General features: G+C 40.2%; 1 protein-coding gene across 7 annotated transcripts in view; it reads right to left on the bottom strand.

The window, feature by feature from the left end:
• Window positions 1–10768: 10768 nt before the first annotated feature.
• The window catches only part of LPIN2 (lipin 2), a 42909-nt gene continuing 26973 nt past the window's right edge, over window positions 10769–26704 (bottom strand). For 4 of the 7 annotated variants that reach the window (XM_074576773.1, XM_074576772.1, XM_074576775.1 and 1 more), the window contains 15 exons: window positions 24295–24418; window positions 23320–23641; window positions 22983–23082; window positions 21602–21789; window positions 20300–20393; window positions 19867–19936; window positions 19668–19757; window positions 18839–18921; window positions 17591–17735; window positions 16603–16751; window positions 16039–16125; window positions 14199–14351; window positions 13083–13197; window positions 12278–12381; window positions 11077–11953 (listed from right to left, as the gene is read on the bottom strand). In XM_074576773.1, the coding sequence (XP_074432874.1) occupies window positions 11809–11953; window positions 12278–12381; window positions 13083–13197; window positions 14199–14351; window positions 16039–16125; window positions 16603–16751; window positions 17591–17735; window positions 18839–18921; window positions 19668–19757; window positions 19867–19936; window positions 20300–20393; window positions 21602–21789; window positions 22983–23082; window positions 23320–23641; window positions 24295–24418 (1969 nt within the window). In that variant the 3' untranslated portion in view covers window positions 11077–11808. Of the gene's footprint in view, window positions 10835–11076; window positions 11954–12277; window positions 12382–12660; window positions 12731–13082; window positions 13198–14198; window positions 14352–16038; window positions 16126–16602; window positions 16752–17590; window positions 17736–18838; window positions 18922–19667; window positions 19758–19866; window positions 19937–20299; window positions 20394–21601; window positions 21790–22982; window positions 23083–23319; window positions 23642–24294; window positions 24419–26704 lie in introns of those variants that run through there. The other 3 variants (XR_012585713.1, XM_074576776.1, XM_074576777.1) reach the window with 3 other exon arrangements.

Genomic DNA, 26704 nt, shown 5'->3' with positions numbered 1-26704 from the left:
AACAGATAAACACATTTGGGGCAACAGTAGTTTATTTCTCGTACTAGCCACTTCTCGGTGGAGGTAGCAAAGATGATGTTTTGTCTCTTTTGAGTTAGCGTTTGGATCTCTTCTGTGGCTGAAAAAAAAAAATCCAGCCGTGCTTTACTGAGAGCAGGACTATTCAGCTGTCACCTATAGCTTCTTATATAAACTGATCTTTTTGATAGTCTGTTCACGCTACACAGAGTTGTATTTATCGTAGTGGTTTATGTAGTATGTTTCCCTTCTTACAAATCCAGAACAGCTGTTTATAGCCTCAGAACAAACAATTCCTTTAGGTGAAGGAAGAACTCCCTGCGCTCCAAGCAGCACAGCACGGTTTGACTGAAGCCCTTCCCATCTGAGGAGGTCAGATGAAGGCTTAACGCCTTTGTTGCTTAGTTTTGGAATAGATACTCCCTAATAACTCTGGTTTCCAGGCGATGAGATGGGGCCTTCCCACAACAAACTGTCACATCCTGGAAATTGAGCTGCTTTTGAGAAAAGCAGGCGGAACAACCTTTCCCTCCGCAGAGGAGCTCTGAGTCAGTCCCCGTGCAGCGGGGATCGCACCGAGTCGCGAGCGCAGGAAGGAAATTGCGAGCGGGGTTTTAAAGCACCTGGATTAGGAAGATCCCTCGGCACCTGATTTTCAGCAGTGACGGTGTTACTGATAAGCAAAGCCAGGATTGGATGGAGTTTGTAGCAGGAAGGCTGTTTCTGTACGAAACTACTACTCGGTAGCCAAAGATGTACAGTCAGCTTGCGCTTCACAGCTTGACAAAGGGAGTCGCCCCCGTCTCGTTTCCTTGCGCATTTGTCTCAACCTGTGCTGGAGCGTGAGGCGACAGCGTGCAGTTGGCGACCGCAGGCTTGTTCAAGGGGGGCTTAGTTCTCTTCTGTCTTAATTCAACAGCCCCTCTCTGTCCCATGCCTTCCTCGGTCTCAAAATTGAAAGGGAAGGACAGGAAAGAATGTCTTCTGTGTTTTCAAAAGCCAATTACATCAACCACTTTTTTTTTTAAAATACATAATTTCTCATTATGTACAAAAGCTGGAGAGGCACTTTTCCTTTTAGAATATTTTTCACTCTTCTCAAGAAAGCTGTGTTCTCTAAGAAGTTGGCTCAAGACTACGTGTGACTCAAGCATTGTTAGATTATTGTTGCCTGTTCTAAAAATGACTCATGGAAACAAACAAAATGAGCTGAGCGCTTAGGGAGACCTAGCTGGCAAACACCACCTCTTTTCTTTTTTCTTTTTCCCCCCTCCAAGTGAGCCATTTTTAAGAGTCAGCAGTGCAAGCTCAGCGCTAAGAGTTGCAAAAGGTGTATCATCTAATTCTTAACCTAACCGATCCACTAGATTTCTAAATCCAGCCCAGTTCTGCTCATGGGACAGGGCCAGAAAGTTGTTCTACCAGAAAGCTTCCCTGTGTACCCCAGGATCTGCTGCTGCCGATGCTGAGATTGTTTGAGCCCTTATAATGCAGGTATAAAGAATTCCCTGAACTATGTCACAGCAGGGCCCAATCTCAGCAGCGTGTTTTGAGGACACCTTTTAGAGCTTTTAGGGATAGTTTCCCATCCACCATCTCTAGCAGCGCAGGGGCTAAAGCTATGACCTTTGACAAGGAACCTCTGTCTTAGATTCCTGCCTTTGTTGAGGGAGACTCGACCCTTAATTTCCACTTCCTTGGTAATTGCTGTAATCAGGGTAGGTGGGACAGTTTCTCCTGATGAGGTTATTTTCCTGGAGCTTACAAAGTGGAATATTCACCAGCCGGGAAGACCACAATTCTGTAGCCCCTAAATAGCAAAGGGAAGGGGGAGCCCGAATTCCAGTCTCTGCTCCAGTGTCTGCTCAGATAAAACATTAATTAAAGCAGCAGCTGGAAGAGACTCAAGCACAGACACATTCATGGGCCTGCTGAGGGTTTGCTCCTTACAGAACAGCCTGGCTTCAAAGGATGGAGCAAGAGCCTTGCTCCAGAATACCCTCAACCCACTGACGGAGCATTTGCATCTTTGGCGAGAACCAGCAACAGGAGGAGGAAATACCTGCACTGAAAGGAGCGTTTCACACCGTGGGGTCGTGATTTGACTACCACCTCCAGAAACATCCACCAGCTCAAATAGGAAGCATCTGTTAACCAAGAAAGCCTCAAAAAAAATAATGCTGTAGGTGGGAGCTGTAGGCAGGTATGCTGCCTGTTTCATAAATCACAGTGCTGCCTCGTAGGTGGCTTTGCAATGCAGTCTGTGAGGACTGTGAGATTCTTGGGCAAAACAGTATCCATTGTGGCAGGTGCTCCCATTTCACAGCAAAACGGGAAGAAAACCAAACCGTACCAGGTGAAGCCGTAGAGACGTGTGTCTGACAGCCCCTTGGCCAGGCATGAGGCAAGGTGGTTTCTAAGGGACCATCCAAATATCAACACCAGCGGAGTCTCCAGGGCAGCATCGCTTGTGAGAGAGGTGAATTCCCGTAGCCGGGTCATTAGCAGCAGAACAGCTGAAGAATCTCCGCCATGCCGACAGCCTCTGCTCTGGCCAAACCTGGAAAGTGTGTCCTAGAGCAGCGATGGGGAAAGGCAACAAAGCAATGTACAAATCAGTCGTATCCCCAGGGAAGCTCAGAGCAAAGCAGGAATGCCAATTTTCACCACAAAACATGTAAAAAAACCCCTACCTCATTACTTTAATTTCCTATTAAGACTTCAGAGACAGCGGAGACATCGCTATACCGACCACTCAAAGCAATGAGGATTTTCCGTGGTATTCCACCGTGTATCCTTCCAATGTACGCCGGGTTACTTGCAGCAACTTTGTGCTGAGGGACCCCAGTCAGCTTGGTGAAGCCAACCAGCCAGTCACGAAAAACTACAAATAGTCAAAGAAATAGAGCGAGCTGTAAATGGAAAGCAACTTGAAACAGAATGCCCAGCGCCACCCAACGCAGCTTTAAAATGCACTGGGAATGCAAGGGAAAGGGCTCCCCAGCTGCGATGAGGAGATTCAAATCGGGACTGAATTGTTTCCTGAAGATACATTGTGCATTCGGAAGCGAGTTTTAGCTGCTGAATAAGTTAAGTCCTTGTGTTAACGGCCCAGTAGTGGAAACGGATCTATTTCAACCAAAACTACAAATGTGTTTCCAGTCTCAGCTTGGCGCCGGGAGGAACACGCGCTCCCTGTAGGCTTGCGCGGCAGGTAGGCTTTGGCTGCTAGTTGCTCCCAGATAATGGCTCAGAGTTCAAATTGTCACGTTACCAGGAATACCTGGGGGCAGTGTCGTGTCACCACAAGACAGACTCGCACTCGAGCCAGCACCAATCCTCCTGCAACGTACCCTGCAGACTCGAGACGAGATGCAGAAGAGCAGCTCTGCCAATTCTTTGTACGTGGGAGACTTCAAAAACCATCTTGTAACGTGTTACTACATAAGCAGGTTTTGGCATTTCTCCATTTTGCTATCTTGATTGTAAAAAAACCCCAAACATTACTGTAATTTTTCAGCAAAGAACATTTGAGAGTATGCTTTGTGCATGCATGTGTATACTTATATTCATGTATAGAAAGAAAGAGTAATATCCAGGAACATGAAGAAAACTGTGTGATGGACAACAACTGCAGATATGCCCAAATAAAGCCCACCTGTTGTGTGATGTCTTGATGGTCTTTCGCTTTTCAGTGAACGCAGCAGCACTGTGAGCCAAAATTGTTTGCTCTCTCCAACACCTTTAAAACTGCAGCTTCTGGCTTCTCTGTCAGGCTTCCATGTATACTTTAAGTGTTTATTCAGCGTCAAGCTCTGTTAGGTAGGCTTTGTGGTGCACAGAAGTTCTGCCAACAGTTCTCGCTCATCTTAGTTGCTCATTCAGTGCCCTGATTCCTGGTGACTAGAATAGAGTAGAATAGAATCATAGAATGGTTTGGGTTGGAAGGGACCTTCAAGATCATCCAGTTCCAACCCCCCTGCCATGGGCAGGGACACCTCCCACTAGACCAGGCTGCTCAAAGCCCCATCCAGCCTGGCCTTGAACGCTTCCAGGGATGGGGTATCCACAACTTCCCTGGGCAACCTGTGCCAGTGTCTCACCACCCTCATGGTGAAGAACTTCTTCCTAAAGTCCAGTCTGAATCGACCCATCTCTAGTTTTAATCCATTCCCTCTAGTCCTACCATTACCCGACATCCTAAAAAGTCCCTCACCAGCATTCTTGTAGACCCCCCCCTTAAGATACTGGTAGGCCACTATAAGGTCTCCTCGGAGCCGTCTTTTCTCCAGACTGAACAATCCCATAGATACAGACTATTTCAGTTGGAAGGGATGTACAATCTTCCAGTCCAACTGCCTGACCAATTCAGGGCTGACCAGAAGTTAAAGCATGTTGTTCAAGACATTGTCCAAATGCCTCTCAAACACTGACAGGCTTGGGGCATGGACCACCTCTCCAAGAAGCCTGTTCTAGTGTCGGACCACCTTCTCGTTAAGTAAGTGCTTCCTAATGTCCAGTCTGAACCTCCTATGGTGCAGCTTTGAACCATTCCCATGTGTCCTATCACTGGATCCCAGGGAGAAGAGATCAGCACCTCCCTCTCCACATCCCCTCCTCAGGAAGCTGTAGAGAGCAATGAAGTCACCTCTCAGCCTCCTTTTCTCCAAAGTAGACAAGCCCGAAGTCCCTAGCTGCTCCTAATGAGACATTCCTTCCAGCCCTTCCATTGGCTTTGTTTCCCGCCTCTGGACGCATTCAAGGACCTTCATATCCCTCTTAAATTGTGGGGCCCAGAACTACACACAACACTCAAGGTGAGGCCACACCAATGCTGAACACAGTGAGATAATCACCTCTTTTGCCCGGCTGGTTATACCATGTGTGATGCACCCCAGGATGTGTTTTGCCCTCCTGACTGCCAGGGCACACCGCTGGCTCCTATTGAGCTGCTGCCGACCAGCACCCCCACATCCCTTTCTGCAGGGCTGCTCTGCAGCCACTCCTCTGCCAGTCTGTACTTCTGCCTGGCATTACTCCGTCCCAGGTGCAGAATCCGGCATTGGGACTTGTTAGATTTCATCCCATTGCCCAGTTCTCCAATCTATCCAGATCCCTCTGCAAGGCATCGTGTCCCTCAAGGGAGTCAACAGCACCTCCCAGTTTGGTATCATCAGCAAACCTGCTAATGGTGCATTCACCTCCTGCATCCAGATCATGCACAAACACATTGAACACCCTCAGGCTCTACAATTGAGCCCTGAGGAACACCGCTGGTGACTGGCCACCAGCCAGATGTTGCCCTGTTCACCACAACTGTCCAAGCCCTGCCGCTCAAGACAGTTCCAGGCTGAGCAGTTTGGGCTACGTTGCTTATTCTCACCAGAGCAGGTATACGTGAAGTATCGTCGGACCTGGGGAACAGAAGGTTAGAGAACAGGGAGGCAGGAAGGAGGAGAAGGCAGGGAACAGGGAGGCAGGAAGGAGGAGAAGGCAGGGAACAGGGAGGCAGGAAGGAGGAGAAGGCAGGGAAAGACTGGAACAAAAGAACTGGCTAGGAAGGAAACCTGAGGCGCACCCACTCTCAGTGCTGGGGCGAGACTGGCAGCCACCCAGCTCTTAAAGCAGAACTGAGATTAATTCAGACTAAAGATGAATGGTTAGTTGAAACTATCTCTATCTGGCATACTTCCTTACAAGCAAAGGCTTTTGCAGCCCTCCCGAGGAGATGGTTTTGCATCACTTGTAATTAACCCAATGCACAGTTAATTGTGCCCCATTCAAAGCACTACACGTGACAGCCATTAGCAAAGGCCTCGCTCTCATGCGGCTCAACATCTGTTCTCCCCCCGAGCCACGCTGCTGCCGCAGCCGTTTGCCTGGCAGTCCTTCCCACCGCCCGCGTCCACCGCGAAGAATACCCCGCAGGGTCTGGTGCAGCGCTGGAGTCTATCTGCTATTCTTTGCTACAGCCCCCGCACGATTAGAGAGGTCGTGGGCAGCTCCGGAATGGGACAGAGACATCACTGGGGGTTTGATTAATTTGCCTAAGGCCAGAGGAGGGGAGGAAAAGCAGCGGGTATCGTCACGCTTAGAAAATACATTGCCAGAAGTGGCTGCCCCTGCTGGACAGGAGACCCCAACAAGCCCTTGCTGTGTCCAACAGTGAAACCTCTGGAAGTTCTGAACCATCCCTCTCCCTCCCATGCAGCACGCAGGACTTCTGCCCAGAAAACCCTTCCGAGCAGGCAGCCCTCACAGCGCAGTTCACCGCTGGGCCGAGAGCTCGGCCGGCAACTGCAACACGTGGGAGTGCACACCTGCTTCCCCAGCAACATGGCGCAGGGCTGCACACGTCGCCTCCTGGAGCCCTTGGCGTACAAACCGTGCCGTGTAGCTCCAGGAACGGTGCCCTGCGCACACACAGGGAAGAGCCCATTCTTGGAAACTGTGTTTCTAGAAACTGCGATTCTATTCGTTACATATCCAAGACAAAAAAAATCCATCCACCAAGAACAAGATTACTCAAGCGGGAGTCTATTAAGGGAAGACGGACACAGGAGAAACACTGCCAGCTCAGATGTGGACATGGGGCACACGTAGGACACACCACCCTTCTATTGCTTGCACTGGCACAGTCACGCACAGCAGATGACCAAAGTACTGAGGCCCGGGTGTGAAAGATGGGTGGTGAAGAGAGTGGGGTACCCTCGGTGTGAAGAGAAGGGTGCAGCGTGTGAGCAGGACGACACGGAGGGTCTGCTGCTGCGGCAGAAGATGGTAATGCTTGAGGAAGGAACTCTGTGTCTGGGCACAAGGGGGGCTCGGGGGTGCCGGCGGCAGCAACACAAGTGAGACGCTGCAAAAGGATCAAGAGGCATAACATCGTTTACGCGTTCATGCAGATCTGTCATACTTAGGTGTGACTCAAAGGGTTGGATTTTCTAAGGCAGGCCGCTAGGTAGTTGCATTTACCAAAACCAGCAAGAGACTAGGAAGAATAAGTTTCTACCGAAAGCTTGAGGCCCCTTTTCCATGACGGTTTCACAATAATTGCCTCAAGCAATTTAACAACTGTCACAGAAGACAATACTCTTTGCCTTGAAAGGAAAAAGTAAACTTGGACGGAATTAGGATAAAACTCCAAATTAGGGCAGATTTACAAGAGCTCAAACTATGCCATTGCAATATTTTCTTCAAGGCAGCTTGTGTATTGCCAAGTCGTGCCTCTGTTACCTGATACTCTGTATTATTAATGCACGTTTGCTTTTCATTATAGTTATAACCCAATAGTGGTACTGGCAGGCAATGCAAGTGTGATGACAGCAATTATTTATCGGTTGTACAAATACTCTGAAAGAAGTAAACCGGGTGTGAGAGACAGCAAATGTAGCGTAGTCCTTAGGAGAGCAACTTGAACTCCATGTAAAATACAAGTACAATTTAAATAAACCCACATTTACTAAATTAGCAATATAAGAATGGAATTCCCAAGTACAAAGGGAAGAAAAATTTTAGTTTAAGTTCGTTTATTGTGATAACATTGTTCTGAACATCAATAAACATTGCACTGAAGTGTGGGTTACTGTACCCGAGATAGTCCAGTCTTAACAAAAGCCACTGTATTGGTATGATCACAGATTTGACAATTTTGAACACACTACCTTATTAGTGATTGAGTTGCTTAACAATCAAGTATTCCACATCTTTAACATAAAAAATGAAACAAGTGATTGAAGAGAGTTTTCCCACCCTCAAAATAAACCAACATTTTAACTTTCATCTGGAAGTAATTAACACTGTAGAAAATATCCAAAATGATTCCATTCTGTTCAGCAGAATTTAACTCTGGAAACTAAAACTTCTTCAGGCAAAAGTGACACTTTAAAGGCATCTCAAATTCACTATGTATTTCTGATGTTTCATTATGAATTTGTGTTACAGTCATTTAAACAACTCTCATTCATATGACAGCATTTTCTAGAAGACTTGTATGAAATATTAACATGAAATCTCATCTCTCGTCTTTACCATAAGCGGATTCAGAGTTTGCTTCAGAAGTTCCATGACAGAGTTGACACAAGTGTTAAAACTTTTCCAGTTGGAAAAAAAAAAAAAAAGAAGTTTTAAAAGGAGTATACTGATGACTGGAAGGCAAGGATACATGAGCCAAGATCGCACATGCAATTGTATACTCTTAGGGATGAGAGCCCAACCTTTTGAAGTACAAAACATGCTTGGTACAGTTAAAAGAAAAAAAAAAAACAACCCAGAAATGTGTACCACTGAAGTTACTGATCTTTAAATCATTATTGAAATCGGTAATGTCCAAGTCACTAACAAGTTTTGAATTGCAATGTTCCTTATTTATTTCCCAGATAGGTATCGTTGACTCAGCCTTTGACAGGGTTCCAACGCTAAGAGGATCTGCATCTTCAACAACACAGTCTTAACAGGGGTGCGCGTCCACCTACAGACACACACACTTAGAAGTTCCTCTTTCATAGAAAGAATGATTTACCTTGCGCTGATTTTAAATAAGTATAGCACAACTTGTTCTCAAACATTAGTTTCAGGCCACTTCTCTCGACTAAGGTAACGAAGGACAGGCTAGTGCATAATTCTTATTTACTCCACTTCATATTAATATTGCAGCACAAGCCCACAGTTTGATAGTAACGAGATGTCTTTTCTAGGGTCAGTAAAGTGCCCAGCAGTCCAAATTACACGGGTACGTGATGACAGGTACAGTGCCCCCACGGCCTGTCCCTAAACAGGGTTAACAAACAATCTGAATAGCTTTAAATACCAGCCAGATTTAGAAAAACGAAACAACTCCCCCCCCACCCTGCTCATATCAGAAATACTCAAGAACACTTTTACATTTCATCAAAAAACAAATATCAAAGCTGTAGCTGTTACAGAGCAAAAAAGCAAAATTTTCAACGCAGCAACTTTTTGGACATCCCTGTAATGCAAAATGACAGGCTAGCAGAATGAGGAGCTCTCTAACCACGCAACTCCCGTATTCATACCAGCTGAAGTTACACGCATTTGGAGATACACCTGATACTCTTTTGCTGCTCATTTACTCAAGTCCCCTCCTATAATTCCACAGCTTACCTTTATAACAACCTGAAAAGATGAATGGAACTGAAATGAAGAGAAAAAATTAACCAAGTAAAAAAGTCAATCAAGAAAGATACAGCTGAACCTTGGTAACAGTCTGCCCCATTTGGAAACCCATCCCAGTTTCATGAAGTGCTTTTATTTTTAGAAAACCTGTGTAATACCACGGCCACTAAGTATAAGTTAAGCATAGTAAAGAAAATTTTGACATCCACAAGGGACTGTTTTAGGAGAGGCAGCTTCACTCCCTTTATGTAAAATAGAATCTTTAGATAGAATATTTCATCTTGTAATTAAAATACTTTATTACGTTGGATTATTTATTTATTTTAAAGTATTTAAGTGACTTAAAAGCTCAAATCCCGTTGATATTCAAAGCACTTGGTGATCATGAAATTTCAGCTTCTAATGAAATCTATGGCATAAAAGGTAAGAAAAGGGGGGAAAAAACCCAACGGAATGGTTTGTAAGCTTCTGAGAGTAAAAAAAAGAAAAAAGAAAAAAGCAGTAAGAGCAACATATACTTCGAGTTGAATCCTGTGAAATCCACATAAACACTGAGTAGATTCGTAACAGGATCAAGAAGTTGCTGAAACTGTCATGGAAAGTATTGTTCTTACTGTCTAAGAACAAGGATGCCTGTCAATTCACTTAGGTGCACGGCACAGCGTGACAGATAGGTATCCTTTCTTTCCCACTCTCCCACTACTGCTTTGAAAGAGAGGCTCCACCTTGATTTTGCTTGCCCCTGCTCTTTTTTTTTTTTTATAAACATAGGAATACGCTACAGTTTTATAAGGGAGAAGAAAAAAATAATTTCATTTATATAGTGATCTAAAAATTATCCCCCCAAGCAGTTCACCAACTATCTGGCGTTAGCTGGTGTTACATCAGAACTGTGGGTTAAGACTACTCAGTCTGATAAAGGAAAGAAAATATTCCTGGGGTGGGGGAGCAAAATCCTCTAAATGTACTCTTTTGCAGGTAGTGAAACAAGGAGAGCTCCTTTCCTGCCTTGAGCCCAGGGCAGCTGAAGCAGAAGGGCTTGCCCAAGCTGTTCCTGAGAAGGGCAGCCCTGGCGCAGGCGCCGCAGCAGGGAGCCGTATAAATGCCTTCTAAAGATCACACACACTTCCCGGCTCCCACTGGGACCTGTGTACGGGGGAAGAGCTCACCCCGGAGCCTGGTGGAAATTCTGGACGTTGCCCCTGGAAGGATCTTTAATGGCCCCAGGAACTTGCTTAAGGAGTGACAGAAAAGAGTCTGTGCCCAGAGAGCCCAGGACTCACGTTTAAATGACTGCAGTCCTTAAGCCCTCTGGGCTGGTGGAACGATACATTCTCACCATAGATTTGTCCAAAGGAGGTTAAATGCACTAACTCAACTTAAAAAGCAGAACTACCTTTGCCTTCAAGTACTTTTTGGAGAGAGAAATACTAGCTGCTTTTACAGCTGATAAATACTAGAACTTGGAATGCAATTTGTTCGCAGGCTCTGATCTGAACCTGAGGAATGACCAGCATGATGTTTATGAATAACCCAAAACTTAAAAAAAGGAAAAAAAGAACAAAAAGGTTTTTTTCCTGCTCTGCAGCATTTAACAACCATTCTCATACCTGGAATCTCACTATTGAGCTGCATTTCCTTCCAGCTACTGAAAACCTGCATTACGGAATTCTGGAAAGACCTGCAGTAGACAATTAAAAAATTAAATACATAATTTTTTTAGTATTACAATTCCCTGAATATAATCTGTACATACGTTTTACTGGCCTACACAGCATACACATACATATGCATCATCTCTGTGTTGAAAAAGGAAATAAAAATGCCAGCTCCCTAACTCTTACAGAAATGTTCAAGATTTTTCTTGATGAAATTTAACATGACATAGCGCAGCCTGAAAACAACAAAAGCCACACAAGTATCTGAAGACAAGTTTCATTTTAACAAGCTCATGAAATAGTTTAAGCATTGCATGTAAGAAAAGTAATAAGCAGAGTTAGTTTGAGTGTGAATTGTACAAGCACAGTCTTGTACATGTGACAAAAGGCATATTTACATTTAAAGAGGGGTTTTGTGTCTTCAGAGTCTGTCAGGCTAGTAACATCTACACATTTTCTGTATTTCAGCTGAGAAAGAGCACACTGGTCCTAAGTTCTGGCTCCTTTCAAAAATGGCCTAATTGCCCATCTGAACATTAGACCACGCTTCTTATTAATAGGTCTGACATTCTATTTGGCAGTTTCCATACACTTTTTGGCTTCATTTTAGAAAATATACTATTAAGACAAATACGAAAAAAAAATAATCTACGTTTACAGTAAGGTCTGTATGATGAAAATGCAGTCATAGTTTACCTCAGCATTTAGTTGCCCCAAAGCACTTGGGTACCATGACCATCAATGACAGGCCAATCTCAAGTGCCTTAGAACACAATAAAGAAAGAAACAAACAAACAAAAAAAGTACCCCCCACACAAAAAAATAGACAGCAACTTTGCATTTTCTTTGTTTTAAACCAACAGAGTTAAAGTGATTTCTTAAGTAAGACTTATGGTACCAGTATATAAATTAGCATCTTCGTTAAGAAAGTTCTTCACATTTAAACTGAAGTTGAGTAGCTGAATATGAAATTCCGTCTCTAGGTGAGAAGTATTTTTCAGGCCAGGTCATCCATGTTAAGGTCAGGAAGAGGCTCTCTCCAATAGCAAAAGGAGCTGAATTCTGGGCATGGAAATGCCGAACTCTGTTCTTTATTAAGCAATGGGAACACATGTTCCACGAGCTCACTTAGTCTGTAATATCTATATTAAAAAAGAAGAAAGACCATTATTTACAGTCTAGTCACTGTTCTTCAACTGTAGCCAAAAAGGAGCTTTAGAAGTCTAGACCAGAAAGCTATAGTCAAATAAGTCATCGCTACTGCAGAAGCAATTTCATTTTTATTTCGACAGTTTACTTTTCTTTTTGAAAAGTTTCAGTTAAGTATCCAAAGCTGTAAGTCTCTAGCAAGTAAGATTTTCACGTGTCGTATGTAATAGGAGATCAAATCATGGTCATAATCGCAATTATTTTGTAATCTCATTCCTAACTACTTTCTTTAGCTGAAATAACAAAAATGATCTTACGAAGATTTGTTTCCCTTAGTCCGTTCTTGGATCAGTTCACCCTTTGGATTCACAGTAAATATTCTGCAGTCCGGAACTCCCACTTGCATGTAGGCATATACATCCTGCAAAAAGCATGAACAAAAGCACATGCTTCAACATTCCCTTATTGAATGTGATACAACAAACAATTTCTTGAAGGAATGAGCAAAGCTGATCCAAAAAGGGTACAGTAAAGCTGACCCTTAAAAAAGTCCCCTAAACAACAGCCAAAAATAAAACAAGATTATCCCCCCAAACCCATACATACACCATAACAAAACATTCCTCCCACCCCCAATCCCTCAATTCCTGTTCCCAAGCCTAGGACCACAAACATGCACAAAATCTATACCACACAATACCATTTCTTGTGACAATATTCCTCTTAGAATACCCTCTCTCTCTCTCTAGCTCAATTACGGTAACATTGATCTGTAGAGAAAATACAGGAACCGTAAAACAGGAAAAAGGATTCAAGACTGAGGAGCACTGAATTAATACCCTTAGGTTATAAAGCCGTCAAAAATGCTGAAAAAGAATATGCAAAGGTGGAACGTATTTAATAAGATCTTGAGAATACCAACACATCTTTGTAACCTTTTTTCTATACAAACAGTTCTAGTACCTTTTAAGGTATCTGCATGTGAGTTTTCCTGACCAAACCCATAAAAGCACCAGTGACCCATTTGCTTATTCAAATTCAAACAGATACAAGTGTCTATGTCCTTTGCTTCCCAAGTATTTCATGCATTTTAAACCTTCAGTTAGAAAGGGGCAGACTTACATTGGGCCTGTTTCCAAAAGCAGCATAGAAAGGCTGTTTACTGGGAGCAAACAAATTCTTGATATCATTCAAACATTCGATTTTGAACTTTTCAGGCTTCTTTTCTATTACTTCCCTAAAATAAAATTTCAACAGTCAAATTCTAAATCATTGTTTGATAGAGGGTATCCTCCTTCCCCCATTTATCTGATATTTATATCATCATTGCTTCCTGTTGCTAGCATCGGTAGTTTATATAGACATTGGTCAGTAGCTTTCCAAGAATGATACAAGAGACAATAAAATAGTCTCTGTTTTCCAACATCCATAGTAAAAAAAACCTGTGCCTAGGCTAAGTGAATGGAATGAAATTCCCAGTTGAGAATGCAGTTTGTGAACTGCTTTTCGTGTAGATGACCATCTGAATCAGAAGACCAAATCAAATACACATCAGCTTGTTAGAACTCCCGCCTCTGACAGAAGAATGTGGGCGGCCTATTCATGACCTTAATGGAAGCTGCTGTCATTACCAGCCATGAATCATTTGCCTTTTTAGTAAAAAATAAGTAAAACTTTTCCACTATTAACTCTTCCCATCAAGAGGGGGCAGACTATGGCTGGTTCAAAAGACCAACGGAACTGACCCATAGCTTAACTCCATATTGCTTTTTAAGTAGCCATGTATGGAGCACTCCCAATATCACAAGATCACCTAGTGTATATTCCCCAGCTTTTTTTCTTTTCCCTCTATCTTGTGTAGTTGCACTGCACTATAATCAATCCTTGCAGCCATACCTGAAAAGACAAAATTGTACTGGTATAAACAGGACCTAATAGTAATCAGTCATAGACTAGAGGAATGAAGAAAAGGGAAGGTGAGCTGCTCTGTGACTGATATTTTGTGGTTTGTAGCCACTTCTAACATGCCCACAGAAACACAAGTATAATGCAAGTGAAATTCAGACAAAACAAATAGCTTATAAATGATCAACAGAGGGACATCAAGTCTCAGTAGCACATCTATCACCCAGTGGAACGTTTGGGTACAGCTACAGTGATTAGCATGCCAAATCTTTTTAATCTGCTTCTTTCTCTGAGATGGAGAGGAAATGGATGTATGAAATCCCACGTGCTTACCTATGAAAGGCAGAAAACAAACTGCTGGGGGACAACATGAGAGGGCCCCTAGGGAGAATCGTTCCTTTGTCATTCACCCAGTGTAGGTATCCTCTGGTTATATCTGCCATGCCAATGGCACGGGCGGAACAGTACAGAAACTTGTAGCCGTTTCTAGAAAAGAATTATCAACTTAGTTCATATTCCTGCTGAAGACTTTCTTCGCCAACAAAAGTATATGGTTATAGCAGTGTCCAGATGCACCCGTTTAGGTATTGACTCGTGGCAGTGTGCTGCACAAACACATAGGAAAAGTCTGTTCCACTGATAAAAACAATATTCAAGGCATATAATAACTTAAATACATGATTCAATCAAAACTGAGAAACAGGAAGTGCAAAAAGAACAGGGATGGCAATAGTAATGTGACACAATTAGATGGACTAGATCGTGCTTAAATAAGTGCCACATTGGTTTTATCCAGCTTCTTTCACCCCAGCTGTAGAATGATAGCAATTATTTAAATTATCTGCATCACATAATATTGGATGCCAGATCTTCTGTCTTGATTGTTGGATTTTTTTCAGGTTGTTGGCAGAATTCACCATGCAGAGTGAAGGACGGATACCAAGAAGCATTCATCCAGCCCCTGAACTGTCATTCAATTTGGCAAACAATTCCAAAAGTAATTTTCTATTATGCACTGAATACAAAAATTCAGGTTATCTCCCATGGACTGCAAGGGGCCACAGACAAAATTCAGCCACAGAACGATGGCCAACAGTAGATTCTAAGACCCCAAATATTTTTGGGGAAAAAAAGACTATTAAAGTTAAAAACAAACATTGTTTGTTTGTAAAAACAAACATTGATTATTTTAAGTGGATCATTGTGTGTTTAACAGCTGATCATCCTGTGCTCCTCCTCAGTAGCAACTATTGTTTCTGGCATCACTATATTTTTGAAAAAAAAGTTTGATAAACAAAGAACTAAATCTGGAAGGGGAGGAGATACGTAGGTTTATTCTGCTCTAAGTTACTGGACATAAACATTATAAGGCTATATACCTCTTAGATGAACAGTACGTTTATAAAGGTATGGTTCACAACACTTTTAAACTAAGCAAACACCTCACCACTGCTGCAAGGGGGAAGGCACACGGGCTGCCTCTGCAGGTTCTTGCAGATCAGAAGGTGAGCCTGCTCAGTTGACTAACCCAGAGAGAGGAAGGGGAAATTGCCGATATGCTGAATTACTGTTCTACTGTTTCACTGAGCTGCATTGACTTATGTCAGAAGCACAAAGTGACAGAAAACTTGAGCCAAGCCACCAGCCTTCTCTTTGTGGCAGTGGCAAGTTTTTTTATTAGGCTTGTTTCAGAACATGAAATCTATCCTAAGGGGCATTCACTTGAGTTTGGCAGCAAACGCATTAGAACACAAAATATTTATCCATTGGAAGAACACAATTTAAGTTTGAATTTACACTGTACTATGTTTGTAATAGGCTTTGTGATCAACCTGAGTTGGTGGTAACAGACATATACATGACTGTTTGAGAAATTATTGCTATTATGGTTCTCTTTTGTAGTCACAACAATATTACACACAGTTTTTAACAACTAAAATGCGGAATCAAACATTTAAGAGAACTAGTAAAAGTGGTAGCTTCCATTTCTGCTAAAGTATACATCTGGGGAAAAAACTGAGTTTTGTTTGTGAAAGACAGAAGTAGCTCGCTTCCCAACATTTAGACCAACAAATTATAATAAACTGCATAATTATTAACAATGATCCAATTACCTGCCCATTAATTCACAAATTCTAGAAAACCCTCATTGCTTCATAGATTACATACTCACTCATTTATGGAATGATACAGTTTCGCAATGCCCTGATGAGTCCAGTCCTTGCCAAACTGAGGGAGGATATGTCCTAAAGCATCAGACCTGAAAGCAAAATCAGAGAAAGTGTATGAGTTTTGTTAAAGACAACCACTAATGAATACACAATTTATAATGAGTATCTGCAGAATAAATATCTCTGTAGAAGGTCCTAACCATTTCAAAAGAGAACTAGTAACTACTGCAGACAGAGCAATTAGTGGGGCCATACCACACAAGTCAGTTTCCAGGTTAACATAAGGCTGCTAAACCTGGAGAAGTCTAACTGAAAGGGCAACAGTCACACGATAAATATTATCACTTTTGTATTTTTCTTTTAAAAAACATTTTCTAGCTTGCTGTAAATGCAGATAGAAATAAAAATCAAAGCAACAATTTTTTTTTCTATGAGTGTTAATGAATATTCTTTAATAGTCGTCTTGAATCAAGTTTCCTCATCTAATTTTGAAAAGCAGGATAGGATCAATAAAGCAAGATTAAAAAAAATAATCAAAGAAAATAAAAAAACCCAATGATACTTACTTGGTTATTGTTCCATCAATGTCCGATATGATGATTTTATCATTCCAGTTCCAGAGATATATTGTTCCTTCACAACGGCAAGTCCCTTGATACTGGGTTGTAATACTAAATACAACATCATTAGGGCCATCTCTGAGTTTCAACTTTGCCTTAGAATAAAACAAAAAAATTTAAAATGTAGGTTGCCCTCACTGTAAAATTATTAGAATCATAAATGAGCTACAGGAAATGGCTCATATACTCTTCCTCGTCTATTTTGATTAACTCATCAAAAAGTGAATCCCAGTTTAACACTGGCACAGTTTTGCTGGCAAAGTCTCTTTTGTAGTCTGGGTACGTGTATTTGTCCATAGCTCCTATATCTGCTTACAGCAGCAGATAATCTGACTCTCTGCTACATTAATTCTTGCTATTACAGTAGACTTACAGTACTGTCAAACGGAACTGCCTGTTTGCTATAGTGAGAAATAGTATTTTCTACTTAGTGGGTACTTTCCTCAAAATTCTTCCCTGATTAAGATCATACATTTAGGCAGTTGCAAAACTAGCTTGTAAGGTAGACTGCAATGAATAAACTGCATACCAATTTAAATGTACGTTATTAGACTGTTCAGATCCCAGGGTATCCGAACTGCAGAAGCCAACAATGCCACTTTTTTGGCAACATCTTAATACAGATGTTTGATTATAGAACTTTGTAAGAAATTATTATTTTTTTAATCCAAACTCATATTCTTAAAAAAAACAACAGGAAAAAAAAAAAATCAAATATTCCCTGCAGCTGCCCACACTAGCACAGGAAGAGATTTAAATTTCATTTTAGATTTCCCCATTCTTATTTTCTACTGCTAGAAAAGTAACCCAAAGATCATTTTTTATTTTGTGAAATGTACTTGTAAATTGCTTCTAAAAAGCAGTAAAAGTCCAACTCTTACAATCAGAATGGAATTATGAAGCATCTCATCTACAAGAAAGGCATGCTACTTACTATTTGGTCCGAAGACAGTCTAAGTGACTTCTTGTAAGATGTAATATTCCCATGAGTTGGATGCTCTACTGGGGCAGAATCTATTTTCAGGGACTCCTTCAACTCCTGCGACGTTTCATCACTAGAAGAATCATCTTCTGGAGGTCTAACATGACATCAACCAGAATAAATGTAAGCTACAGAAAATCCTTCTTTAATGGTGTAAGATTCCTACGCAGCAGTGATTTCTGCTTACATTGAGGATTTACTACTAGCCTGATAGCACGGATTAACAAAATCCATGGTCTAGTGAATGCCCAGATAAAGCCAGTATATGTCAATAAGCAAGTAAGACTTGTAACACATGCTAGCATTGGTGGAGCTCTAAACATTATTATTACTAACTGGCTCCACACATGATGGGTTTAGTAAAGACACAGTGTGAAGCGGCCACTAATACTGTGTTGATGAATTAAGTAAACTGCAGATGAAAAGGGATACTGAATAAGTAACAGTTTTTGTTTTTTTAAACAGCTGCCACAGTTAACTATATAATTTAACTGGTGGGTGATAAGTTAGTGGAGTAGCTCACCTTTTAAGTTTATTCAGACTTATTTTTCTGCTAATTAGAGATTTCAAGATTAAAAGCAGCATTTAATTTCTCTGAAGTATTCCATCACAATATGGTTTTTCAAATCTTTAAGACAGCAACAACATTTACAAGTACCTCCATAAAATCATGGGAGAATATGAAAATGCAAAATAAATTACCTAGACTGGGACAGTTTTGTACTAAATACTGCTTGCTAGTTTTCAACCACAATCTTGGGCAACTTGCGCACTGTAATTAATACTATTTTATTATTCCAATTATTTAATGTTACAGAAAATTGCACATGGTTTAAATTATTCATACAATATTAGGCTTTTTAAAAAAAAAAAGACAAACAATATCTCAGAAACAATACCACCATATTTACAGAGTAGTGGCCCATTGCTAAAGGTTACCATATATGTCTGTGTTGTTCTGTCAGTTATGTTATGATTTAAGAAGTAAACACAATAGGATTTAAGAAATAATTGTAGTGTATTTGTAGCTCCTACAATGTTTGCTGCTACGTTATTTTACTAAACACATCTGGTTCCTCTTCAGTAGCGTAGAGGAAAATGTTTCTTCCCACAGTAAATTTCTACTGAATTCCTCATTTGAGGCAGGGGCAGGGGAAGACACTATTCAGTCCACAAAATAGTCTTCAGACAGGAACACACCTACTATTAACTTGCTCTTTTATAGTTGCTGGCAGTTCATTTGCTCTTTGCGTCTCAGTTTTCCCCTCTTTTGCCTCCGGTATCTAAAGCAATATGATAATAAAAAACATATTGACATTTTAAGCATTTTAAACTGATCCAAGTGAATTCACAGTTCACACTTATGCAAATAGCTATCAATGTAGTACATAAAGTATATTAAGCCTCAGAATCGCTCATTCTGTAAATTATTATTTATGCTTATGAAGAGATGATCCACTAAAACACTTTATTATTTCATGAAACAAAACTGCATGCCTGGAGTTGAGAACTGCTAGTTTAACATCATGAATTTAGCATTAAAGGAGCTGTCAGCCTCTAAGCTTATAAAATTCACTGGTTTGGGGAAGAAGTAAATTGAAGCTTTCTAAGCCTTAAGTATGTGCCTAAAATATGAGTCTAAAATGGGGTGTCTCAGCATAACATTTATTATGCACCATAGCAGCTACTTATTTATTTGTGTATACATTCCTAAAACATAACTGCAGTGACTGAAGAGTAGCTCCGACAACTGCTTATGCCTTAGAAAAAAGAATTTTAAGAATATTGTGCAACAGCTGAATACAATAAATTTTCTTGAAACCACTAGTAACAGCAAATAAGGATATGGTATTTAAGACTAGTGCAGCTACAGCTACTGCAACACTAAGTAACTCTCAGCTGGCAATCAGTGACACAGAGCTGTATGAACTGCATTCTGAGGCACTTCTGACAAATCACTATTTTTTTCGTCTTTTAACAGCTAAGGGAAGAAAAAAAAAATTAAAAAATAAAAATAGGTCTCAGTTACCTGTTTAGTCATGCTTTCTCTCTTGCGCCAAAACCACCACCTTCCAGACTTCTTTGGCATCTTTTCTTTGACCCAAGACTCAACAGTAGCCTGAAAAATTAGGCATGCTTTTAATTTGTATAGAAGAACAAAATAAAGAGACAATCATGTGCTACAACATACAAAGTCTTCAAAAAAAAGTATAGATGTATCTATTTACCTTAGGCAAACTCTTCTGAAACACCTGCAAACTCAGAATCATTGGAGCCGCCAATGCCCAATTATAATACCTGTTTTAAAAACATGTTATTGATAAGGTATTACAAAATCTGACTAGAGGTCAATAAATATATCAGTGTACAAACTGCCCTTTGGTTGATTAAAATATATATTTGCTGCTAACAACTAAAAGTTCTGCAAGCAAGTTATTTTAATATATACAACTCAACATCAGTGGTAATTGCTGAAAAAAATCTCACTTCAGTTAAAGCTAAACTTAATGCAAATCTTCAGTTCAAAATCATTCTCTGGGACTGAGAAACAAATCCACCAAAACCACAAATTGCAATGGAAGCTGAGAAATGCACTCACTTTAAAGAGCAGATTTCAAATGAGATCTTCTATGACCTAATTACATGATATAGAGAATTTACCTGTTATAAATCCTTATTACCAAATTAGGATTGTCTATCAGTCCAGGGTTTTCAGCAAATTCATGATAAGTAATAATATGTTCCATGAATTTTTCTGCAATAGAAGCAGATTTTAATTAGAAATAATAATATAAAATCCCAAGATGTCTGATTAGTTTGTATCTAGGAAAATGCTTTCTGTCATTTCAGAGTCTTTGCCAATCTTGCAACATCATTCAAGACATGCTAATACAGCCTACCTGTTAAGAGTCTTGTGACTGCCTCCTCAGTAACAGGGGAAACCTCATACCACTTCAAGAGCCACAGTAATGAGAATTAAGAAATTAGAAGAGGGATGATAAGGAGGAGGAAGGAAATAATTCAGTTCACTGGCTGGAAAAAGAGAGCCATGCTTGTCTAAGCAAGTTTTCTTTAAAAATTATTATGGCAGGTAAGGGGCCTATGTACTACACTAACAGGGGAGGGGGAAAAATGTTGTCAGTTTTCCAAGGCTGTTTCATCACTGAATACTAAGAGCATTTTCATGACTAGTGACTATTGAGGTTTGCAGAAATTCATGTTTTAGTGCAAGACCCCTGCAAGGAAGACAGAGTTTTTTCAAATCAAATCCAGTATTACTACCACATTACCAAGAGCTGTTCTGAGCCTTTATTAATAAGCATGCAAATTTCACCTGATGCATTAGAGACTGGATGACTATGTAATGCAATGTAATACTAAAAATGTTGCAGTACATGCAATCCATGCAACTTCAATATTAAAATTAACCAGAGGATTAATAGAGAAGCATCAGCTGGTAAGAATCTAAAGGTTAACAAACATTTAGGATAGGAAAAGTACAGCAGGAGAAGAGATGGTCCAACACAATAGTCAATGTTTTTTTAATTGCTTGAAAAAAACCAAACCAAAAAAACCTAAACCAACTGAAAAAGAAGAAAATTGGAAAGACTTGGAAAGAAGGTGAACTGGAAAGAACATGAATTGTGACATTTGTGTAGGACTAAAAGTAACTGCAAACAGAAACAAGAGTGGTTGGTCAGATATGGAATATGTAGTGCAAAAAAGGAGACAGAAAGCTTCAAGACATCAAGTGCTTTTGATTAAATTGAGGTTAAATTCTACTATCTCTGTTTGGCAAATGCTTGAGAATTTTAGAAAATGAAAGATTATCCATTCCCTTTTCTCAACGTGAACATAACAATAAGCCAAAGCTTTGCAGGGTAGAAATTAGAGCTTTCAAGACACTTCATTTGTCTAGCTGCCTGAGCTTTATTACTGTTTATGGTTTCATTATTCACCTACCTTTAGAAATCTCTCCATTTTCATTGAGACCTCCACAAAGTGAAAGCGTAACATCAGGCAAGTCCATGGCAGAATCAGACATGCACTCTGTACCACTATCAGCAGCAGCACTTCCTACTGATTGGGGTGACTGGGAGCCGGAAAGGTTATCTGACTCTGTCCACTGCCTGAAGCCCGGATCAGAATCACTAGAGAGAAGAAGTCCACATTTTCCATAAGCATTTCACTTGCAAAGAAAATGTATAGATTTTAGGTTACAGAACACAATATGTGATTACTAAAAAAAAAAAATAATAATTTTGCTGTTGCATTTCTTTTAAGTACATCATTTTACAACGTCAATTTAAAATCAACTGTGATAGATACGCACTCATGCACGACACCAACTAAACAAAAACCAGACACAAACACACACCCCCAACCATTGGCAGACTGACATCTTCCAGTTCTCCTAACATTCACCTAAATTGGGAAATAATTACATTTCTCTTGCCTGCAACAAAATTGGATTTAAATGAGGAAGAGATCCTCTACATTCTATTTTTACAGAACAATACTATGCTCATCCGTCTTTACCTGAAAGCCATACAATAAGAATAAAAAGGACATTGCTTCATGTTTAGAACACTGTGTGTTTGGAAAAAATACAATAGAAAAGAAAGGTGGCCTTTTAAATAAAAAATATCACATTGTCATCTAAAGTTAGAGTTATTAGTTTGATCCCGAGTAATGTGATCAACAAGTACTGAAAAATTTACAAATTGAGTTTTAACATAAACCAATAAACACTTCTTCCTTATGAAGCTGTATTTTTACAGAAGTCTTCCTAGACAGTTAGTCTTTTAGAGAGTGTTTTTGGAGTACAGAATCCTTTGTTTTCATTAAAAATAACCAAACAAAAGTGAATTTTGAGACTGAGCTGCCTTGCATGAAAATCTTGTGGCATTTTTTTTTGTGTTGGTCTTTTTTGATATTTAAAAAAAAATTGTTGGAAGTGATGTACAGGGCATGCAGCAAATAAACTGATGTGTGCTTTTCTAGAGCTAGCAATATGGCAAGATAGAGTACTGGTGTGCAAAAGGAATGTGCAGTTTAAACTTAGCCTCCCCCCCTCCCCCCCTTATTTGCAGAACATACAGGTTCCACAAAGATGAAAATTCTCACTAATGATGTCCCACATGATCTTTTAATGTGTTTCTTATCAAATCAGAAGCAGATTTTCACAATAAGATCAGTACTGATTACTCCACAAAAGCCTAGAAACCTGAAGTCCAACTCTTTATCAGAACTGGTGCATAAACACCTAAATCACACATTTAATAACTCACACAGTGCAACTGCAATATAACCCTAGACCCATAGAACCGTTATTCAAAATTACCTTTTGGGAAAGTAGAGTGCTGCAACTTCAGGTTCCAAAGCCTTTAGGTCCTCCAAGTAAATATCGTCAGGCCCCTGATGATGACTTCGCTTGTGCACCCCTGTTAATTTTAACAAAATTACTAAGATGAAGCTATCCAGACACATCAAATAGAAACCTAATTGTGGAAAATTCAGACTTACTTGTAGCATTTATAAATCTAAGAGTTTAATTATAGTTTTATTCAGATCAGACTTTAAATAGCAAAAATTGAAAAGGTACATTTACACTTTTTCTACTACAGCCTCAAATTTGGTAGATGACACTGAAGCAAAGAATCAACAGCTTTATTACATACCTTTCTTTTTTGACGGAGAGTCAACTTTTGCTATTGGCTTTGTTTCTGGTAAAGGGTCCACCAACAGTCTGGAATGATGATCAGCATCTAATGGCAATGGATCTTGCGGTTCTATGATTGCAGAAGCAAGAGAATCTTTAACATCCATCTGCTTAAGCAGTGGATGAGTTCTTGGCTCAGGTTTCAGTACTGTACAGACAGAATCTTTCACATCATCATCATCTTCAACTTCATCAGAGCTGAGGATGACCCTAAAATGAGTCTTCTCTGATGGAGTAATGGTAGCTGTTCTGCGATGTTCCAGTTTCTCCTTTTTGCTTATCTGAAAAACAAAATTCTAGTCAATTCTTTCACTTCAGATGTTTTTTTTATTCTAGTTGAAACATTAAACTTGTACTCATGGTACAAGTCCTGGTCAGAAGTAAACCAGGTAAGAATTTCAACATGTATTTTCGCAACATAAAACATGTCCCACCTTCTTGGCAAAGTTCCCTGCAACAGAAGCTTCTTACAATAGCTTATTTATAAGTTCAGTAAAGAAACTGTCATAGAGGAAGTACTGACTTGACCAAACCATGGCAAGAAGAAAGCATAAATGTGGATGTACCAGGGCTTCTGTCACCAGCTGTCATGTTAGATATCAAATTTACTCTATCAAGGCCACAGTTCTTCTGGAATGAACTAGAATGAAGCCTAAAATAAAGGAAATTAACTTCTAAAGTTGCTTTCTTCAGTTTCTAACTAAAAACTCAAAAGTTTCAGATTTTTACTGCTAGGTTTTCTGGAATTACTTTTTGCTGACCAGCTTTTGAACTCAATAAATTCGACTATCTGCCAGCCACAAGGAGGTGCTACTTTCCTATTTCAGCTGAATTATTCTGAAGAACAGCAGCAGATTTCCAATCCTTTCTTAGGACACAACTTTAGATATGCTGAAATTCAGTTCACAAAGTGAGAGACAATAAATATATTTACCTTGGTTGATTCTGGGAATCCTCCCCATGTCCATTCCATGTGAGATTCAGATCTGAGCAAGCTCTCAGCAGGTTTAACTTCTAGTTCTGAATCACTTTTAGGGCAGACTGGCTCAGAGAAAGGGCTAGCAAATCAACAAGAAAAAAAAATAAAAGAAAAAAGAAAGCTAGTGTTTAAAATGCATCTGTTGTGCAGCTACTGTTGGTAAGAGTTTTCTACAGCTTAACAGAGCTTCAATTATTCGGCAACATGGCAAGAAGCCCAGCAGGGTTTTCAGATAGTGAGAAATTAGGTTAAAACCAAAAATCACATTAAAGGACTTACAGTGGAGGAATCTGTTTAGAGTGATCGCTATGTATGTGCGGTGTACGTATAGCTCTCCCCTCAGCCCATGTTCCATTTTTCAAACAAAACAGAACAAACCAAAAAAGTTTACCTAAAAGCGTGACAGAAATTAGCTGTAAATTCCTTTCCTCTGTAAAAATACAGTATTTGAGCTTGCTGTGCCAAGACTTCAGTAATAGAAGTCCTGCAAACCTAACTGAAAAATGCGCAAAATAACACCCATTTGTGATGCGGGGAAAACAGCATTAACAACATAACTTAGGAGAAGGAAGGGAGATTACTTGAAAATTTCCTTCAGATGTGTTTGGACTACATGACCTTTTGAAGTTCCAGCCTATTTTTCCTACAGCAGTTATCCATAAATCAGAAACAGACCTCTGAAATTTATTTTAGCCAGAACTACTTTTAAGCCAGAAGATCTTGCTCTACAAAATGCTAGAAAGGTGTGATTTCAAAATCATTTTGCTCTTATGATCTTAGGGAGGAAAGGAAACATAAGAGGTCGTTTTGAAGCAGCATTTAATGTTGGGGCAGGTCCAAGTCTATGCTTTCTTGAACAGGGCAATTACATTGCATATTATAGAAATGATGCTCCTTTTACACTTTGACATTCATAGAGTATTGGTGGGGTGAGGGTGGGGTGTGTTTTTGTTTGTTTGTTTGTTTTTTAAATATATATAAAAACCTCGGTATTTCAATTTGAATTTTAGGGACCAGAACTGGACACAGCACTGCAAGTGCAGCCTGACCAGCGCTGAATAAAGTGAGATGGTCACATCTCTATCTCTGCTCGTAATGACCCTGCAGATGCAGCCCATGATCCCAATTTGCCTTTGTTGCTACAGCAGCACACTAGTGACTCACGATCAGCTGCCTGTCCACCAGGACCCTCAGGTGCCTTTCAGCAAGGCTGCCCCCCACTACACAGATTTGAGCCTGTACTGGGCTCTTCAGTTATGTCATTCCAGATGCAGGACTTAACACTTGTCTTTGTACTTGTTGTACCAGGAGAGGTTTCATCTTGATATAAGAAAAATTTTTTACGGTGAGAATAATCAATCACTGGAACAACGTTCACAGGGACATGGTCCCCATCACAAGGCATTTTCAATTTGTGGCTGGACACGGTGCTAGATTAATCTCATCTAGTCTTCATTTTCCATGAAAGGTTGGACTAAATGATCTTTTGAGGTCCCTTCATCCAGGGATACAAAAAGGAAACCATTTAGATATTTCCTCCCTCAGTTCTCCTTTAACAATTTCCTACAGAAATTACAGTTTCTGTACTGTTAGAAGGGCTTATTTAAAGTAACATATTGATAAAAATACGTATTTGTTTTCAGGAGGAATATGAATTCATTTTCCCTACGTGCCAAATAATTTGTTTCGCTTACATCACAAGTCAACTGGAAGCCATGCAGACATATTAACCTGTTTCTAAGCCTAATTCTTAATATCCAGCAGTACTTGCAAAAGTACTTCAGGGCTTTGGGAACCTAAGCCTGCTCCACTTCCCCCAAAGTGTAAGTTTTCCATTATCATTCTCAGAGGTAAGTCTTTAGGCAAAAGGCCCATGCTTGTACTAGTGGGCTTAGTCATGCTAACATTGCTTGTTAAAACAGGAAAAACATTATGGTATCAGGTATCAAATAGTTAATGGTTATGCTTTTTGGTTTTATTCTAGCGAGTAGGTCAAACAGAAATGTCCTCATTGAAAAGACTTAGGCTATTATCTTCCCTTAGCTCCCTGCAAGGGTTCTGAAGAGCAAGATGACCAACCTCAACTAAGAGACAGGACTCCAAATCTGGTTATTAACTGTACAATAGCTACATTACAGAATGTTCCTTTGGTGGCTTAGGAGAAACAATTTCATGCAAAATTTGTCTTCTTCTAGATGGCTCATGTGAGAGAGAATCTCCCCCTGCCCCGCACAGCAAAGGGAAAGAAAAATTGCCAATTTCTCTGTTACACTGCAATCTGTACTGGATAGCTTCTTGTTAAAAAAATCCAAGCTACAAAGAGTCTAGGTATCTCGCGTGATGCACAAACAAGTTGTTAGAGCAG

Source organism: Larus michahellis, chromosome 2 (genome assembly GCF_964199755.1).
Source record: "Larus michahellis chromosome 2, bLarMic1.1, whole genome shotgun sequence".
Lineage (NCBI taxonomy): Eukaryota > Metazoa > Chordata > Aves > Charadriiformes > Laridae > Larus > Larus michahellis.
This window is presented reverse-complemented; position numbering and strand designations above follow the sequence as displayed.